At 45.3% G+C, this 21,015-nt stretch overlaps 2 protein-coding genes across 5 annotated transcripts in view; one reads left to right on the plus strand and one right to left on the minus strand.

Annotated features, from left to right (window-relative positions):
* The window catches only part of chd3 (chromodomain helicase DNA binding protein 3), a 38,070-nt gene extending 27,951 nt beyond the window's left edge, over positions 1-10,119 (plus strand). For 3 of the 4 annotated variants that reach the window (XM_068587649.1, XM_068587647.1, XM_068587648.1), the window contains exon 40: positions 1,692-2,303. In XM_068587649.1, the coding sequence (XP_068443750.1) occupies positions 1,692-1,954 (263 nt within the window). In that variant the 3' untranslated portion in view covers positions 1,955-2,303. Of the gene's footprint in view, positions 1-1,691; positions 2,304-7,979 lie in introns of those variants that run through there. The other variant, XM_068587650.1, reaches the window with a different exon arrangement.
* A 2,677-nt stretch (positions 10,120-12,796) lies between these two features.
* Positions 12,797-20,452, minus strand: tnfsf12 (TNF superfamily member 12). The gene is made up of 6 exons (XM_068587188.1): positions 19,771-20,452; positions 18,196-18,277; positions 16,383-16,439; positions 16,212-16,235; positions 15,976-16,103; positions 12,797-15,294 (listed from the first exon to the last, which is right to left on the minus strand). The coding sequence occupies exons 1-6, from the start codon at positions 19,942-19,944 to the stop codon at positions 15,019-15,021; spliced, it is 741 nt and encodes a 246-aa protein (XP_068443289.1). The 5' UTR covers positions 19,945-20,452; the 3' UTR covers positions 12,797-15,018.
* Between the last annotated feature and the right edge of the window lie 563 nt (positions 20,453-21,015).

Below are 21,015 nucleotides of genomic sequence, written 5' to 3' on the forward strand. Positions count from 1 at the left end.
GCTGCCAGACAGACACCTGAAATAGACATTACCAAAATCAAACACCAACGTGCTGCACCGCTATATTAAGGCATTTCTCTTAACATGTCCGACCTCAAAACCTCAAAGCGCAGCAGTCACGATACATTGTGCAACAACAAAGCACAGTGAGTGCTGTCTGACCTGTGTGTTTTCTTATTCCAACATGTTTATTTGTCCCTTATCAAGTCGTGTTGTGTCTCTCATTACTTATTGGTTAAAAAAGCTTGAGAATTCAAAATCGTAAAAAAAAGCAAGAATCTGTTGTGGCCTCTCGTCCGATTCTCCTCGCCAGCGCTCTGGTATTTTGTGAATTTCTTCTTTTTTTTTTATGACTGGTTTTGGTGACAGCATGTGCTCACCAGACGCAGTCTTCCCTCTACATGTGTGTTCGTGTTGGGAGATGTTTAGATAGCGGCGATGTGGCGGAGATAACTGGTAAAACTTGATATTCACCAATGGCTTTGACCTAAAAAGTTTTTAAAAAAAATCCACAACACCCAGCTCTCTCCATGCTGTGCCTGCCGCTCACTCAGTGCATCTTGATTTATGTAATTGTAGCCCGAGACATCTGTCGAAGGCATTGCATTTTCGCGAGCCAGGGCCTATCTCTGAAAATGTCATTATGCTCTGTGTCTGGCCGTGCCAAGAAAACATTCAGACTTTGTACCAAGGTATTTTGAGAGGGACCGAAACCGCAGAAGGAGTTTGGTTGTGTAAACGCCGTGTTGTGACTTGTGAACCGGCGGGAGGGCGGGGCCCGAGCGCCGGCTGTTTTCAGAAATAGTCGCGCGTGAGTTGTGTTGCTCCCGTGGGTTTCTGCTTGCGGGGGCCTCGCGGCGAGCTGAGCCGAGCCGAGCCCAGCGCCGTCGGAACAATCTGGACTCTGGCAGGGCGCGAGCGTGCAGCGAACGAGGCCACGTTCATGGTCTTGATTGGGGTCGCCTTGGTTTGCTGACCTTTTTTAGACTCAGACGGGGGAGGGGAAGAAAGTGAGCCGCAGAAATGGAGTTAAAACAACAAAATTCTCTGATTTCGAGACCTCCGAGCTTCCCTCCGTTAATAGCCCTCTCCTGAGAGAAGCTCCCTCACTTGAGTACACAAAACATATCCAGGAGTATGCATGTCTGCCGTGGCACTTTTTAACTTCACGTCTACTACTTTAGCCGCACTCTGTCAGCTGAAAGATGTAATGACACACCGAATGCTCCAACGAAAGGATTGTTGTGTGCCGTCTCACGCATGGCAATATCTCACTTGCACAATATCTTGAATTGCATTTTTTTTTTTTTTTTTGGAAAACCCGTTTCAGCCATCAGTACTGCCGTGAGGAAGCTACTCATCTGCACTAAACGGAGTCCCACATTCTAGACAAGGGGGCGTAGAAAATTAGGCAGATTGCCCTGCAAGCGGAGCCCACTCGTTCAAGCCCCCATGTCTGCAAGCACCCGGCCAGCTGAAGTGTCCTTGAGCGGGACACTGAAACTCCTCCAGCTCCAGTAGCGCCCCCCCCCCGCCTCCCCACCCTTTCCCCCTGAACTCTGACCTCCCTGCATGGAAGGGAGGCAAGGCAAACTAAAAGAGAATTCCCTTCGGGGACCAGTAAAGTGTGACATTATCCTGCTCCCCTCTCCGAGTCTCCACTACAGTCTGCCGCTTGTCTGCCCCCACAGAAGCCGCCGCCGCTGCTGGGGCCACCGGGGGAGCTGCTTGGGGAGCTGCCGGAGGGCCAAACGCTGCTTGCCAGAAGACCAAGGAGCACGATGTGGTGCAGCGGCAGCGAGTGGTGGACCTTTGGAAGGACGGCAAGTCCGAGGGGGCCATCGGGCAGGAGCTGAGAATGCCCAAGTCCACGGTGCACAGCATCATAGTCAAGTACCGCCTCAGCAACACGGTGGAGAACCTGCCGCGCAACGGCCGACCAAAGAAACCATGAAGGGAGGATGACAGGACATTTGGATACAAAAAAACAAAAAAAAAACAACCTCCAGGAATGTAACGAAAATGGAGAGTGAAAAAAAAGGAACAGCGAAAGCTGAAAAGGAGAGACGAACGCCTGAGGAAGAAGTCCAAAAAGGACCCAAGGACAGAGCACTTTGACACTGTTGGAATGTGAGGGATAGGAAAGGGAGAAGTAAAGCTCACTGGATGGATCGAATGAAGACGGGAGGCAAAGAGGAGAGGACATGAAAATGAAAAGACGTGGCGGCACTTGAAAGAAAACAAGCAATCAAGTGCAGAGCGCGAGGGAGAGAGAGGGCCAAAATAAGAGGGGAGAGGTGAAAATCTGGCTCTGACATCAAACACTAATGATGCATGGGGGGGGGGGGGGGGGGGGGCAGAAAAAAGAGAGATGACCTGTCTGGAACAAACAAATCCTTAAGCAAAGGGAAAATGGCGCTGCTGAAAAAAAAAAAAGCTCAACAATCTGACTTTGAGGGGAAAGATGTCTGGACTGAAGGGTGGAAAAAAACACACACACACACACACACACACACACACACACACACACACACACACACACAGTATGTTAATGCAATCACAGGTTTTCAGGAATGCAGATATGAAGGCAGGAATGGAGAAAAATGCAGAACAAAGAAGGGATTTCTTTTCTTTTTCTAAAACCCCTCAGACAGATTTCTCCAGACTTCTTTTTCTGTTTCTCCCTCCGCGCCGAAAAAAAAGAAAAGATTTCCCCCCGGATCAATTCTTCATCCGCTGGCTGACTGAACAAGCCCGTTCCCTCGCTCTGACCCTGTACTCCCTCATTCCTCCACAGTCCTTGATTCTTCCGTCTCTCTTTCTCAGTATCACGCATACACACACATATATATATATATATGAATAAATGTATATATATATATATATGTATATATATATATATACAGCTATATACACTGTGGACCTCACACACAACCTGAAAACCTGCAAAGAACTTAGTTTCACCAGCCGAGTGCCGGCAGATGAAACTCAAAATAGAAAGGGATGAACTCTCTCATTTTAGATTGGATACATTATCTATCGTAATATAAAGGAAAGAAAGAAAAAAAAAGGGAATAAGAGAGTTTTCTAAGTACAAAACACTTCCCACGGACTCTTTTGCTCGAGCATTCCTGAGTCCAAACAAGCGTAGAAGAACCGTCGATATAAAAAACTTAGACGTTGCCTTTTTTCAACCGTCAGTAGCAACGTTGCTCTGAGAAATGTACTGTATTAAAAAGCATATTTACTATTGCACCTTTTTTTGTGGGAGGGGTCACTTAAAGGGGAATATCACTCCACTTATCACATTATCGCAAGCCTCATTGCTGCTGCTGCTGCAAAAATACAAAATCTGTATTTACGAGCCGCTCCTTCCGAAGCTAAAGACTGTAATCTGTCATCGGGAGAAAAAGGGAGACTCACTTTGAAGCGCAGGGAGACATTTTGGTTCCTCGAGCTTCTTTATTGTGACAGTGTGATGGATTCCACGCTGGAAAATGTCCCCTGATCCCCGAGAAAATAAAACACTCTGGACTTTGTCATCGTTTTTCCAGCTCAGTGTGACATCCCAGACTATAAAGAGCGGGGAGAACTCCTCGGCCTCGTTTCTGGAAGGAAGAGAGGCGAACAATACGTTTCGCAATCCAAATATTTCTACCGCGTATGAGTATTTTTAAGCTAAAGTTGAGTGGTATTTCCCTTTTTAAGCTGAAAGGACATAAAGACCAGAGAAGTGTTGCAGTGGTGCGGCCTGCAATGAAAGCTGGACTGCTTGTGTGAAGGTTGAGGAATGCTGTACGTGTGTGAGTGAGCTTTTTTGTGTTTGTGTGCATGGTAGCATTATTTTTTATAACTAGGTATCGTTTAAAAATATAACTATTTTACTTTTGTTCGATCACAAATGCAACCATATAAGGACCCCGTTCACGTCGAGACGCGTCGCCGGAAAATCGTCACCAGATAAACCAATTTTCTATCATTGGGATGTCGGTCGATATATATACAAAAAGCTCAATATTAGGAGTTTTAATTCTGATGAGCTGTATAATTCAAGGTAACTGTAATTATACAATTCGTCTGCTTGAATAATTGTAGTTTTGTCCTTGTTAATCAAATTAAATTGTGCTCTATGCCAAGGTGATTTTTGAAGAAGCTGCATCTGTGGTGACGCGTCTCGGTCTGACCGGGGGCCTAAATTAGGAGAATTATAACTGAATTAATATAATAATATGTTTATATTAACAATTAACTCATCCACATCGTGAACCAGCTGCAGGCAGCTGCTTTTGTGTTTTTTCTTTGTGTGAAAAACTAATAAATCCACTGTATTCCTACCCGTCCACCCTTCAAAGACACAGACGGACAAAGTTAGCGACTAGCTGGTGAACGTAGCGGAGCATTCAGCAGCTACAGGAGCTGGTGGAGACCAAAACAGAGCTAAAAGGAGAGAACGCGCACTCAGCGTCACGAATACACAACGCCAAATTAATGACAAAGTGGCTCCTCGTCTGCTGAATATCAACTCCACAAGATGATATGTCAATGGTGCCCTTGAGTGCTTAAAAATATTCAATTAATACATTAATTAATGAATAAATACCTGATCAAGTTGCCAAGACTAAGAATCTGACCAGGATTCAATACGTAACGGTTTTCATGAGGTCTTAAAACACATTTTACATGCATACAGAGGAGCAAATTATGCAAATTTTTTTTGGCAGTAAAATCCTTGTTTGCTTACTTTTTGCGACACATGGTTTTATGCTAATCTTTTTTCAACTTTCCGTTATTTTGGTTCACTTTGGACCACTTGACAGGTTGTTCCCGACGAAAAAGCTCTTGGCGGCGACACACTCGCACGAAGCTTTTCGGCGAGCGGGAACCCTGCGTTTCCCGCCAAGATGGCAGCGTTCACTTCTAGCAGATCGTAGCGGGACCTTCAGGGAGAGACGCGACGGCCAGGAATGTTTTTATTGTCTTTCTGGACTTGAGACGCTCCTTCCAGTGAAGTCCCCGAGTTTCAGGGGTAGTAGAAGAATACGTTTTAGGAATTCCTTAATAATGTCCAGGTGTGGGGGCTGTTGGAGTCATCAGATTATTTTTTTTACTGTAACTGCAAATATCACTGCCAACCTCATTTTTTCTCGTGTTAAACAATGTGCGCTGCTACTGTGAAGCGGAGGGGTTTGTGTGAAGGAAGAGATGGAGGAGTTTGGCTGGATAGATGTGAGATTTTGTGTAATTTGGCTCCGCAGAGGGATTCTGTTATCTGGTGTCATCGCGTCTCGTCATTAGTGCACAGCGGCTTCGTGTTTAACTTCACAGCTTCTTTACCGTGTGTGTATTTTATGTTGAGCCCGAGTCATTCAGGATTCAGGACGCTGCCCCTACTGGTGGGGATTAAATACTACATCCAACACTTCTTGAGCCGCCACGGCAGAGTTTACAGGGCAAAGAAACTCCTGTTGCTTCAATGAAGAAACCCGCTAATAATCTAAACTTGTCCGCTCTCAAAAGAAACAAAAGAGAAAGATTCAACACTAGATAATTTAAATATATATATTGGCTTATTTATTTATTTTTTGTTCTGATTGTATTGTGACGTTCGTCCGTCCGTCTCGTGAGCTCGTTATCTCAGGGACGTCTGGAGGGAGTTTCTTCAGCTGCGCACCTGAACTCAATTTGACCTGATTGTGATTTGGCGGTGAAAGGTCACCGTGACCTCAGACAACACGCGTGACTCCAGAGTGCATATGCTAATCATGAAGTGATGACACTCGGAACGGCAACGTGACGAGGCGGTGTGTGCACACGGGTTTTTTAATCAGCTGCACATCATATACATTTTTTTAAAAGCTTCCTTTTTATTTGTTTTTTTTGGAACATGTATGATCTAAATGTATATGAGCGGGACATTTCACAGTTGAAAAAAGTACTTATAAGCGCTCTCTGGTGGACAAAGTATGTCATCACACGGTTTGCCTTTCTGCACTGCACTTTCTTGCTGTTTATAGGCCGTGGCGACGCATCGGACGCTCTCCTCTCTCGTCCTCTCCCCTTCCTGAGCACTCAGCCGTTTATTTTTTTCCATCTCATCATCCCTCTCTCTTCCATGTTCCATCTTCTTCCTCTGATTTCTCTCTCTCTCTCTCTCTCTCTCTCTCTACTCCTGTAATTCCTCGTGCTCTTTCACCCAGTCTTCACCTCGATTTGTTTTGCCTCTTATCAGATTTTGTCCGCCCGCCCACACACACACACACACACACACACACACACACACACACTCGCTGACTCCGTCTCTCTTCTTTCTCTTCCCCTTCGTTGGCCTCCACTGGCAAAAAGCCACAAGTTTTCCCACAAGTGGTCCCCACCTCTGGTTCTAGAGACACACACATAGTTAAACCCCCCCCCCACACACACACACACACACTCAAACGTCCTCAGCTCAATGCACTCCTTATCGCGGCTTTGATCTGCCCGGGGGTGTCATGACAATTTATCTCTCCCCGTGGCGCGAATGAGAGAAGTGCGCTGTCGGTCTATTCCTGGCTTTGTTTTGAAAGGAGCGCTAAACTCGCCGTTCCACTCCCCGAGCAGATTCATGATAGCGCACAAATGTGGGAGCCACAGATCCCTTCGCTGGCCAGCTGTGCAGTCGTGTAGAGAGAAATGAATTTCCATGCTTGTGTGCGGTGTGTCTGTGACCTCATGTGCCTGTCTGTGTGTGTGTGCGCGCGTGCGTGCGTGTGTGTGTGTGTGTTACTCATTGCAGGCCTCACTGTCTCCAGGTTAACAGTTATGCATTCTGGGTTTTATCATTATTGTAAACATGATACTGTATATGTAATGAGACATATTGATTAACTGTATTATGCAAGTTTGCTCATTATAAAGATGATCAAAGTATTATAAGCGAGGCTGGATGCGGTTTCATTTCGACACCTTGGTTGAATTATCATAGATACACAAGACGGAGATGATTGGCAGGTTCCCATATCAGCACCAGAGATGTATTTTCTTTTAGATAAAGTTGGCTTTATGTCGCAAAAGAGGACATAGTTTATTTCTTTTCAGTGCTCCCTGTCAGCTCGCTGGCGAAAGGTTTTGATCTCCTCAAGAGAATCGTAGATTAAAATCCAATGTCAGTGGAAAACGGAAAATATATCCAAGTTCCTTTTCTCCTTTGTCCTTTCCTGTGATAGAGAGAATGCAGCAAGAAGACATTGTTGTGTTTGTGCTGAAACATTGTAGTTTAATCTTTCTTTCTTCATTTCAGTCACATCTTTCTTGATATAGAATAAAAAGTAAACGCATAAAATAAGAAATAAGAATCAGAACGTGAAGAACGACGGGCACGTTCACCCTCTGGGTCACGGTCTGATTTACTGTCATTTACTGTTGTCTGGTGATGGTGTACTTCTCGTTCTGCAGCACCTTTAAAACTGTGTATAACATCCAGAAAACAAAAGCTAGTGTAGTGCTAGTGTTGTAGTAGTACATCCAGATGTCAAACCTATTGGACTCTGACAATAATGCAAAAGATTCCTCTGCATATTGAATCTACTGTAAACATACATCCGTAGATCTGTCCATAGACATCCAAAAGATGTCCCACATGCTGAATCGGGTCCAGACAAGCGGTCCCTCTGAAGTTGCATGTTTTTATGCTACGGGTCTTTTTTTGTTGTTGTCCAGAAGCCTGAGCCCGTCACGTCACGGCTGCCCAGAAGATGTTCAAAAGCAGTGTTGTGTATTTGCATTTGTGCATTGCTGTGTGCGCGAGACTTTTTCCGTTTTCAGCATGCGAGAGAAAACAGCGAGGACGGAGACACGTTGCATGTTGAACTGACTGAACTGAACTCAGACTCTCTCTCTCTCTCTCTCTCGCTCTCTCTCTCTCTCTCTCTCTCTCTCTCTCCCTCTCTCTCTCTCTCTCTCTCTCTCTCTCTCTCTCTCTCTCTCTCTCTCTCTCCCTGCAGTGTTGAACGGGCCTCCCATGTCTGTAAAGAAGGAGCGGGAAGCAGAGCTGCTCGTCAACCGGCGGGAGCAGCGCAGCGGAGAGGTCATCTGTATCGACGACTAGACTAAACACGCACACACACACACACACACACACACACACACACTCAAAACCATCTGTTGCAAAGTTATCGTGGTAAACGCTGTTCAGAACATTGAACTACACATCCAGTATTAAAACTAGTTGATTGACTTAGGGTGCACTCTTCGACCCGCTTGTGATTGTACTTCATTTACACACGCACACACAGACACACACAAAAGTCTTCTGAAACTTTGCAGACTGGTACACCCCTAAAAACTACAATCACACACACACACACACACAGTGCATAAACACAGTCACTCACACACACCTACAGCGCATACGGTCCATATTGTTTCATAACTTCTTGTGACCTTTTCTTGTCTGCCTCAAACCATTATACTCCTCATAAGTGGGCCTCTTCACACAGGCCTCCTCCTCTTGGGATGCTTCTAACCTCATCCACACACACACACACACACACATACAAACACACACACACACACACACACACACACACACACACACAACGCTCAACCCACCTCAATCCTAGCAACCTTTAGATCTCACAATAAACCATGTAACCCTCCTCCTCCTCTCGACAGGAAGCTGCATGTAAAACTAAAATAATTTCTTCCGCTGCACTCCATCCCCCCCCGAAGCATGCGCTAATCACAATAATGCTGTCTCGTGGAAAAAAAAAACTGAACAAAAAAAAAGAAAATGGCGTCGAGCTGTGCCTACAGTCGTTTTAATAATGTTTCTAATTCTCCCGGAAGAGGCTGAACCTTCTCAGTCCGAGCAGCTCCAGGTTTTTTTTTCTTCTTCCTTCAATGCTACATGTCCAGATAAAAACAAGCGCAGATATGATAATTAAATTCAGGACTTGTTCGACCACACTACTTATTTGCCGCCATCCCGCCCCGCTTCCCGGGTTCCAGTTTATGTAAAGAGCTTTGAGGTATTTTGGAGGTTATGATGCTATTTTTCAGAAACCTCATATGAATGTTTATTACCTTTTTTTCATAAGAAAGTCAGTGTTATTAAAACCCATCCATCACCTTGAACACTCCTCTTGATGACCCCTTCCTTCCCTCTCCTCCCTTCCTCGCTCTCAATCCATTTCCCCCTCCCTCCCTCACCCCGACCCAAGTTTCTATTTCTTTCTACAAAACCCTGTGATATACTTTGCATATTTAAACCGCTCATTCGCGTTCTCTTGTGTTTTTACTCTCGCGATTGTGAGCATTGTCGTCGTCGATGTCGCCGTTGTTCTCGCTGTTGCTATTTGAGAAAGAGCTTCTACCAAAAGAGACACTTTTTTGTAACGAAACAACTGAAAGAACGATACAGTCTGTGCGACACACGAACGCACCACTCTGCCACGTTTGTCCTATAATTACAAGAGAACACAAACGAAGAAGTTGAGCTAACTTCAGAGGTAGACATATTACGAGAAAAGGTGTTTTTCTTGCTTACGTTTTAGATTTGGGGCTTGCAAATGACATATACATATATAGAAAATAGGCCATATGTAACCCTAAATGCTTCTATAGGCAGAAAGAAAATGTATACTATCTTACCCCAGTAAAAATAAAGTTATTATCTGGAAAATCGAAGGCTGGAAATCCATTTTATATACCGCATCATTAAAAAACGCCTTAAACATAGCTGAGCAAATGTAAAATCATCAAACTGAATTAAGAACCTGATGTCAACCTGTAAATCCTAGTCAGAGTCTGCTTTACGTTCAAACTAAAATAAAAATGATAGCTACTGTAGGAGTTCGTTTATCTCGCTGATCTTCCCAGGAAATAGTCCATTTTACAAATTACGTTTCATACAATCGTTTTTGCAACCCCTGAGCTAAAATGTTAAAAGCACTTAGTTCTTTTTTTCCACTTCTACTTTGTCTCCTCTCCAGATTTTTGTGTTAATTTCTAGGTATCTTGTGTCACTGTATGTAGTGGTGCCGATGAAATGATGAGTGGCAGTGAAACATGTCGATGATGATGCATCTTTTTTTTCTTTCTTTCTTTTTTTGTTTGTAATAAAACTGAATGAAATGATAAAAAGCATTGCGTGTGTGTGTGTGTGTGTGGAATTCTTTTGAGATGGTGTATTTCACACACATTGTCATACATGTCATCAGTAGTAGTGGTGATGCTAGCTCGTTCATTATTTTTGGTCCTTTCCGCTATCGGAAAGATTGAGATATTTACTCCAGATGTTCAAATTATTCTAATCGAGAGGATCAATTCTAATCATTTTGGGGTTTCCCTGTCTTTAGCTCGAGCATAATCAGGTCTAATTGTATTCAGCGATGTTGTGTAACAAAGAGGACGCATTACAATCAACGCTAATGGTTTGAAGTTGTATACACTTCCTGCCTTTTAAGATATTCACGCAGACGATTATTGAGCCAGGATGTTGCCGGATCGCACGAGAGTGTGTCGCTCAAACAGAAAAGTCTCACCCAAAGTACATTTTTCCGAAGAGAGCGACAGAATCGGTCGTGTTCGCTTCTCTCTGTGGAGTTCATGCACTCGGGTCCTGCAGGTCTCAGGCGTGACGGACACAAGAAGATGAAGCCGCGATCCAAAGCGCATACTTTTTCTTTTCTACTTTTAATACTTGCTGCGGCTGCGACGCACGTCCCGTTGCATGCGGCGCGCATTAAATTGGGACACCCTAATTATTACTGTGCGTTCCAACACTGCCATACTATTCAGCGTGCCAGAAAATGATTTATGGCGTGTCCCAATATATAGTCTGTCTGCCAAAAATTAGCAGGATGTGGGCAAGGAGGTCAAAGTTCAAGAAGCCGTGTTATGAGGAAGTAGATTGAATTCGTGCTGCACGCAACAGTGAGCGATGATCAGTTGTATGCACAGCTGCAGACGGCGAGCAATGTTTTAAGTTTTGAGTTACATTTCAACCGACTTGGTCATTAACTTTTACAAGAGTCAAATTCTTCAACGTGATAGTACTTTTACTTGAGTCATAGTAGTAGTCTTTCTGCCGCTGAATGAAGTCGCACAGTAGCGCGAGTCTTTTCTTGGATAATGGACTTGGCATGTACAGCAACACCTAGTCTCTGTGCTGCTTGATTTCATGACAGCTTAGTGGACACTTCACTCGTGTAAATGCAGATTGGAAAGGCCTTAACAACACTTGAGGCTCCACTTTGGTCCAAAAATGATACATTAAAATGTTCCCTGTCCCATTTCCCGGGAATATTTCAACTTAATGTGAAAGGTTTGTCAGGTTATTAATGTAACATCAAGCTAATTCACATCCCGAGTGTGAATAAAAAGCCTGTCGACTGACACAGACTGAAAAATGGAGCATTCATAAAGCGACAAAACAACATCTTTTGGTTGATGAATGGAGGCAAAACAAACTTCACCTCGAATTTAGCAGACGCTCGTCTTCAGGGACCAATACTCTGCGTCCGTTGGTGTGCGCTGGATGCTGCAAGAAGATGTCGACGTGGGCGGCTGTGAGAGCGATGGAGTGATTCAGTGTCTCCTTCTCGCAGGCCTTATCACACTTTACTCTGTCTCCCACGCACACACACACACAACAACAACAACCTCGAGTAGCAGATGGTTCGTGATTCATGATGACCAAAAGCAACGAGTCCCGCTCAGTTCACGGTCCACTATTTACTGTTATCTCAGCTTTATGGTTCCCGGAGGCCCCTTTGGGGGCGGCTGTGGCTCAGGAAGCAGAGCAAGTCGTCCACTAATCAGTCGAGCGGTGGGTTTGAACCCCGGCCAAGTGTGTTTTGGGCTCAAATTGCTCCCGAAAGGGCCGTGCCGTCGGGGGGGGGGTGAGCGTGCGCAAACGAGCGTTTGGATTGAGCTCCTCACGGGCAGGTTGACACCTCGCATGAAAGCCTCTGTCATCGGCGCATGTATGAGCGTCGTGCGGAGCGCCGTATGAACGCAAGGCCATTGACCATTGTGGAGCAGTGTGGAGATCGGGACGACTCCCATTCGGCGCACGCTGACAGGTTCATTAGAGATAATATAGCGGCCGTCTCCTGCGAATGCTCTCCGGTCTGTTCATGCAGACGTTTATGGTTCAGCCGTGACGGTTTTATGTTGTGGGACTTTACAGGCAGTGCTTCACTTTCAGAGGGTACTTAAATGATATCGTTGAAATATAATTAAACCAAACTGTGTTGTTTTTTTTTATGATTTACGTTTGGTATGGTTCCTAAACGGAGAGTCCAAGCCCCCCAAGATACGTCTGGGGGGTCACTAGATCTTTTCAGAAGTGTGGTGGATTTTTTTTTTTTTATGGCTTTTCTCAATAAAGAGTTGCTTCTCTATTGGTGACCTTCAGCTCCTTAGAGCCTTGAAAAGTCCTTCAATCTGAGATGGAAACATACATTTTAGGAACAGCGTGGACTGTGATGAAGGTCACGAGCCAAAAAAGGTCATGAACTGCACTGTGACCAGTTGAAGTCTGTTTTCACTGTGATAAAAAAGTTGGTCGTTTGAGCAATTTGATGAAGTTTTGCAGCGTGTGTGGCACTATTTTCAAAGTATTTTTCCAAAGCTAGTGGCTCGAAAGCAAGTTGCTAATTGTTGGTCTGCTGTCGGTGCTGGTCAGGCGCCAACAGAGCAACTTCTTTCCCATTTTACGTTGACCATTTGTGAATTCAAAATATCGATATGCTTTAAATCAGCTTTACATTTTTTGTAAATCCCATCCACTTTATTTCATTTTTATAACATTTTGACAACTCATTGCTCACATTTTTGGAGGCGGTTTTTCTATTCCCCCCCCCCCCCTTTTTTTTTTCTACAAAAAACAAATTTGACAGAACTTTTTCCAAAACAACAACAAAAAAAGTTTATTCAACAAGAAGAAGAAAAAAAAATCGCCCAGGCTTTGCATGAATCATAATTTTACAGAAAACGTCTTCACAAGACTTCACAAGATTTTCCGTGGTAATAAACTTTGACATTTAGAAAAATAGGAAATGGGGCAGGGAAGTGTGTAAGACTATGTCTGTGTGTGTTTGCGTGTGTGTTTGCGTGTGTGTGTGCATGTTTTTTCTCAAAGACCTTCAGCTATGTGGTTCAGGTTCAGATTCAGGAAGTGAAAATTTAGATGGCTGTGTGTGTGTGTGTGTGTGTGTGTGTGTGTGTCTGATCGTTGCTGACAGGGTGCACGGGAGTGTGATGGTGGTGAGACACAAAATGGAAGAAGAGTAAAACAATGAGGAAACCACACAGGATATAACATCTACAATTAAAAATCGGACATTTTTTTTCCATTTGAAAACGTGAATGTTTGGCTCCAATTAAAAACACTACGTACGTTCGCAGCAGTAAAGTGCTGAGGAGGAACCAGTGCGGTCCGTCCACAAAAACTACTTATAAACAGGAGTGGGAGAGCTGAACCCACTGCTAGAAATACACACTGTTTGTATTGTAGCGGCGTATATTACAGAAAGCGGCGGCGTGTGAGAGAATGGAAGGAATTTCATTTCGAAAATAAAGAAGTGACGGTCCGACAGCGGGTCCGAGAAACCTCTCAGAGCGAAACATCGGACGCTTACTTTGATGAATGTCGGATTTAATTTGGTCAGTCTCCATAAATCAGTCGTCTGTGAGGTCATCGAGATGTTTCTAACCCAGATAAATCGTCATTGAACCAAATATGAGTGCAGGTTTGATCTCCTCGGTGTTACTTCAGAGCTGTGCATCGGTCAGGCCAATGTTTCGACTTTAAGAAATATATTCAATTTGAGTCACCGGAGGGCAAAAAACATGGAACATATATTTTTGATTTGGCCTCAGCTGTGTGTTTCGTGCTAATAAGTAAAAGCAGGTGTGAGCGTGTGGAGGACGGCCTTCGTGCTCACAATATGAGAAATTATTGGTCTATATTATTATTATTAACACCAATGTTAAGTCTTTTTCTGACAAAACATACCAAACAACGTTGTTTTTTTTCAACACAAAATCTACAAAAAGGAATATTTAATATCAACTTTTACTTAAACTATAGATTTGGACTCATGAGAACTTTTCCAATGCCATTAAATGACTCCTAATAGTTACTCAAGTATTTTCTGAGTGTGTCTTGCAGGTGATGGTTATCGTGCCATCGAACAGATGAAGGCCTATAAAAGAGACGCCGCTATATTTAAACCTGCGTGCTTTGCTTACTCTCCAAAAGTCAAGCCAATAATACTATATGTACAAATACCTTACAATCAAATTTGACCTTTCGAAACGAGCACAAATGAAACACCCATGTCAAACGTCAAAAAGTAAAGCGACTGTGAAGCACATACAAAGGGTTGAAACGTCACACTCGGACACACATTGCATTGTAAAGACGATAATATCAGGATAAACGAGAACTGCTCGATTCACCCGATTTCACACGCAGACGATGCATCGTGTGAACTAATCACGGACGACTCACGCCGGCTGTTTATAGCGTCGAGACCTGACGCTCGCAGGCGTGCGCGCCGCTCCTTGAGGCAGCGGTGATATAAAAGTGGAAGGTGCATGCACAGCTTTACTGTCAGTCTTCTAAAGAGAGAGTGTAAGCACATTTTATTACATGATGCGAAAGGCTAAGATGAACATATGAAGCCCTTTATCTGCAGCACAGCTTCCACCACATCTGTTCTCTCGGCAGACATTCACAGGGCGTTTTTTGTTTTTTTCCACTTTGGTTTTCTTGGCTTTAATCCAAAAGTCTGTGCCTTTCGCGGTCCAAAACGGCACCGCCAGAAAAAAAAGGAAATTCCACAACAACATCCACGAATGTCAGGGTCGTCTGTCAAATCAACGTTGTTTTTTTTTAAGAGGAGGGTGGGGGGGGGGAGGGAGAGAGAGTCTGTGTGATGTGATGTGATGCCCCGCGAAGAATCTCACCCAATACCACAAAATGCAAAACAAAAAACAAAGAAGTTAATTGTGTGGTGTCTCGGATGTCCGTCAGTTGACTTTGAAGATGCTGAAGATGTGAGGCGAGGCCGAGGGGTTGCCCAGGGTGTGGAGTCTGAAGGACGAGCCCGTGATGGCCTGCAGCTCCGTGCCTTTGTCCAGCCGCAGGAGGCCGGACACCTGGCAGGGCTTCAGGAAGTGGAACGGGTGCGGCCCGGCGGAGGGGGTCGTCCCGTAGCCCTCCATGCACTGCAGCTTCTGGGGCCTCTGGCCGCTGGTCACCACGTCCAGCTTCACGTACTGAGACTGCTGCTCGTTGAACAACACCTGCGGAGACGGAGAGAGGTTGGCGACCGTGCCGTAGAGGGAGGTTTAGTCGACGCCGCGAGGAGGACTTTGTTTTCTTCTCAGCTATTGGGATGAAAACTAACCAGACCGCCTCGGGGTATCCAAGGCCTCGCTATCGTAATTCTTTCTTTCTTTCTTCTTTTGTTGAGATTTTCTCCAGACCTCTGTCAACTTGACAAGATCGAGGTCTGGCTACACAAGATTAAACCGAAACCTGATATCCGACTCTCCAAAATACATGAAGTGTACCAGTACACTGTGAGTGATGTTTGTGCAAAAATAAAGCCTCTTTTTTTTTTTTTCTTTCCACGAGGTCAGTAAAGGTAGAAGTGTTGTTGCCTCCCTGGACTCTGCTCAACCACTTCACCTCAGGAAGTAAGGAAGACAAACTCAAGAGCAAACTTGTTTAACTCTTTTTTTTTTTCATTCAGAACTGATTTAAAAGAAAAATTTAAACCGCATGTTACTTTGAAAAGATTACTTCAAAACAAAAGTCTCATCTCTGCCATACATGGGCCTCTACTACATATCTGTAATCAGCAAAGTTATTGATTTCCATGAGCAAGTGTAGGAGTAAAGACTTTAAAAAAAATCGAGCAAGACGAGAGCAATGTGGGCGCCTGGGTTGTCAATGAACTACAACTCCCAGCACAACCTCACCTGGCAGAACAGGAAGTAGACGCCGGCTTTCTCCACGGTGAAGGTGCCTTGTTCCTTGTTGTACCTCACCGCTTTACTCATATTCAACGTCCTCTCCTCCCAACCCTTAATCACGCCACCCTCTCCCACTGACACACACACACACACACACACACACACACACACGCACGCGGTTAATCATCGCACAGACAGAAAATGTCACAGATTAGCTTCCATCCCTCATTTTTATGACTTACCTTGCTGAGAGGAGACTTTGGTTACTGGTGGAAAGTAAAGGAGACATTAAAAGAGAGAAAAGGGAAAGTCAATTAAGATTTTATGGGTGCAATCGTATAGGGGTATATGATTGAAACCACTTCAGCAGATGCTACACGAGACGGCTATAAGGGATCTGCCAAGCCACTTACTCTCAAAATGAGACGCCGCTTTCTTTCCATTTCCATTCCTCCCTCGCAGCGCCCCCCCTTTCGGAAGGCAAGGAGAGACAGAAAATGAATGGCAGAGAAAATACTTCTGTGGGTTTTCTGATAAAACAACCATTACCATCTGTATCTGTCTAATAACACGGTATGTTCATTTGCAGCCATTCAGATTCAACATGGCGTTTTGTTTTGTTTTTAAACGCGGTTAGCAGATGGGCAAAGGATTTCCTGTCACATGCTTCAATATATTTCCTCAAACTGTTATTTTCGGTCAAAAGCGTGTGCCTCTTTCTTTTTTTTTTCTTTGCCTGGGGGCTAATCTCAGTGCCAGCTGGTTGCAGTCATCTAGAAAATACAGAAAAAGAAGAGAGATGGGGTGAAGGAGCATGTGGCGCTTTGTGTGTTGGGGAGGGAAGAGGAGGAGGGGGGGGGGGGGGTGAAGACAAGATAGACAGCGGAAAAGTGAAAGCACTAAATGCAGCCCGAGAGACAAAGCTTAAAACACTAACTAAGAGAAATGAAGTGCCGGAAAAACAGAGTCAAAAAGGTCTTTGGCTGCTCCGTGACCCAAAAGAGTTGATTAAGAACAGAGTGAAGCAACAGCTCCGGCCTCTGCTCGGATAAATACAATAAATAAAACACAACACTAAAAAGGCCAGAGCTGCAGAATGCCTGCTCTTGTTACTCACTAAAGGTTTATTTTAGCTTTGCAGTTCGGCCTACAGGGAGCGATTTCAGACACAGATACAATTTAAATACTGTACGTATGCAAGGAGAAATACATACTTTATGTGTCGAGCCGGAGCAGCCAAACACCCCTTCACCTCCACCCTCCCTCGCCATCACACAGGAATATTAAGTCCCTGCTAAAATAACTCACAGGTGGGTGACCCTGTAGGTTTAGGATTTGCTACGGGCGAGCGTAAAGCCCTCAGGCCGGCCCGCGTTTCCTGACTCGGCCTGTCAGTCATCAGGAGAGAACATTACAGCAGTGTCCTGCTGAAACGCTGCACCGCGCCGGTCCACTTTCCACAAACTGGAAAAAGCTGTTTGGACTTTTTTTTTTGTAAAATTCTCATCGATGAGCCGTGCATTTCTGAACACCGTTGAGAGCGTTTTCGATATGCAGCGGTATCGAGATAGATACTTTTGTCAAATTTGGACATCCACCACTCGACTGAAATCCAGCAACCAGAAGAAAAACACACACACACACACACACACACACACACACACAAGCGTCTTGAAGGTTCACTCTCGGACAGAATGTGAACAATCAAGCGATCCCGTGACGGTGACGCAAGCGGAGGCTATAAATACTGCAATGATAGGTCATCAAATATCACCGCTTTCACAACAAATCATAGCTGTGTCTGTCGTGAGCACTGGGGAGGGAAAAGAACAGGGGGAAAAAAAATCTATTTCATTGCCCAAAAGCGTGCAACAAGGCCTCGCTCTCGCGCCAGCTGGTTTTCTGGGCTTCGAGGCCGTTCTGGTCAGACCTGTAATTTCTGAAACAGGCATCCAGCTGCCTACTTTTTCCTGTGTCAACTTTTAGCAGCGGGTTGTGCCTGCGGCCCGCGAGACCTGACCAAAGTGGCATGTGGGCCAAGACTGGCCAGCGTTTGTGTTATATGTTCTAACCCCCCCCCAACAAAAACAACGCAGCACAGTCGGTAGGTATTGTGTCCGTGGTGACTCGAGGGCACCGAAAAAGCACAAAACGTCTCATACATCGGCGTTGAAGTCAGAAAATAAAATGGAGACGCTTCTGCGGAGGACTTTAGATTTGCAATACCGTCTCTCTTCACTCTTTGTCCCACCAGCAGCTCTCTCTTCTCCAGAATGAGCTGAACAATGGCCTTCCTCTGTGTGTTGACCTGTTGAGCGAGAGAGAGAGAGAGAGAGAGAGAGAGAAAAGCGCACTATTAACAAACGTCCAATAAGTTTATTATGACTTTTGTCTGGCACAGATCCCACACAGCCACAGACGGCCTCCTCCAGCCAGCCACATAAACAGGCTCGTCTCTTCCAGTATCCTGCCCCTGCTGCCATGCTCGCTTTAGAATGGGTCTACCACTTCCTCAGAGACCGGTTGCGACACCTAATGCATGTTTTTAGTGCTTTGCATTCCTCACATCTTTACTCCCGTTTCTGAGAAAGAAATTAGCACTTTCTTTTTTCTTTTCTTTTTTTCGTCAAGCCAGCAAAGTTGTCGAGCCTTGGCTCGGGGCCCACTGAATGACCGATGGAGGCCTATATGAAGAAAGAGGAACGGCGGCTCGGAGAAAGTCTAAATTTACTGCTACTGTGGAAATGGAGGCAGTGAGTTGCTCTTCGCTCTCCAGACGTTCACTCACTGGCTCTCATCAGTGAGTTGGCCCACGGTCAAATGGACAGAATGGGGCCCCTTGGGAAAGGCTCCAGCATCAACACTCCACGTGTCCAATTTTGGGGTCTATGTGTGTGTGTGTGAGTGTCTGTGTGTGTGTGTGTGTGTGTGTGCAGGTCTGTCAACATGATACACGGCCAACCTGTCCTCCTGATCTCAAATCCAGTGCAACCTGGTTTTGTAAATACTGTGAACTTGAAACCAGAAGAGTTTCCATCGGCTCCTTTTAGAGAAATTCATTTGCCTCGTGATGCAACGTCCTGCTGGAGTCTCAGCACTTGCTGCAAGTGCAAGAAGTATGAAAACTGCACTATGCATTGAGATTGCACCGCAATTTGGGGCCGATATCCGCTCCGGTTAATCCATGCCCCGTGCATGAGAAGTGGCCATGCACGCTGCAAACGCTTTACACTTGCCACACTTTGGCATCCGGCCTCTTTCATGCCTCGAGCCGCTGCGCAGGCAGTTGGGTATGAAGTGCTCTCGTGCCAAATAGTTGAGGCTTTCCAGTAAATTGAGATAAAACTGGAGCACAACTGGCACCAGAGTAATTAAACATGGCGGACGGGTTTGGCCACTAAAAATAAGCTGCAACTCCACACAACCTGCCTGCACTTATTGGTAAGCAATAAAAGTGCCAAGCAGAGAAATGCTGCAGTAGAATAGAGTACGTGTAAGAGGGGAGGAGAAGGGGAGAGGATGGGGGGGGCGGGGGGGTTGAAGTGTGGAATTGCATTTTTTTGCCATAAGCCCCACGCGAAGGTTCCCGTAACCGCAGCCGCACAAACAAACACACACACACACACACACACACACACACACACACACACACACACACACACACACGCAAAAGTTACATAACAAATACTTGAAGGTCTGCAATAGTTGCAAGCCGTCTAAATATTTGTGTTGGGACAAATATGCACGCTATTAGTGTTGTTGTTGTTGTTGTTGTTGTTGTTTTCAAAGTAGGACACAAACCTGCTCCATACGGTCCTGCAGGATCTTGAAGGACTGGGACAGGTCCCGCGTCTGTCGCCAAGTCCACGCCGTAAACAGCGCGCTGCACGCGGCCAGAGACAGAGCCACCAGGGCCAGAGAAGCCCAGACGACCCGCAGCTTGCGCACTCGCCTCCTCTGCAGAATCCGATGCATGTTGGTGTTGCAGACTGCACTGCTACTCGCCGCCGCAGACCATCCGAAATCCCCACTTCAACTTCATTCCAGCGGAGCATGAAGTCCCTCCAAATGCGTTTCTGTCCAAATGTCCATTTTCGGTGAGAAAAGACGCGCGCGTGGCCAGCCTGCGACTAAGCACCCACTTGCGGGTTGAACGGGCAGACCTTTTGTTTTTTAATTCTCGGGTTTATCTGACAGATGAGGAGGTTTAAAGCGACAAAACGTCCGATCTTTGCTCCACACAGATCAAAGCCACCATCCTCCGCGTGCCTCCGAATACAAGAAAGCTGCCTCTCGCGCACATCAACTGTTGCATCCTTCGCCTTGTGATTCGTTGACTCAGCTCTCTTGGCTTCCCTTTAAACAGCGCGCTGGGGGGTCACTCTATTAGACAGACTGACTGAGCACACATGAGCGGGAATACACGCGCACATACACACACACACACGCGCGCGCAAAAACACGCGCGCGCACTGACTTGGAGGTGAACTTTCCGCGCGCGCCCCTGGCGAGCTCTGGTGATGTGATGCCAGCGTGCGTCCGCCGTAAAAAAGCCAACGAGGTGAGCGTAAGAAAAGCATACGAGGCGCAGCGGGACTTCCTCCGCTGCTCGAGTCACTATCATCAACTTGCATGCCTTGAAAATATGTGCCAGTCACGCGTGTAACAGTTCCGTTTGTAACCACACGGGGGCGGTCGCGTATAGGTGGTGGTGGCGATGAGGCAGGACATGCAGCTACATGTCCGAGCAAACGACTGCTATTGGTCCCAATAGACAATGTATTCATCTAAAATATAGAAGTTAATCTTCCAAACATTTTGATATTACACTTTTCTTCCATCCGGGCATCGCAGCATTTTTTTTCTCTTCATTTCTAACCTCATTTTGTTGAGGTATGTACACAGATTTATTGTATTTTACCGTTTGTGTGCATTTTATTGTATAATGTATACATGCACACTCAGCATCTTTGAGATTAATGTTCTGTTTTCATTCTCATTTGGACATTTTATTGGGATTAAAGAACAGGAGGTGTTAGTAGGCCC

Source organism: Clinocottus analis, unplaced genomic scaffold (assembly GCF_023055335.1).
Source record: "Clinocottus analis isolate CAN_PGR_092001 unplaced genomic scaffold, fCliAna1.0.p SCAF_21, whole genome shotgun sequence".
NCBI classification, from domain to species: Eukaryota; Metazoa; Chordata; class Actinopteri; order Perciformes; family Cottidae; genus Clinocottus; species Clinocottus analis.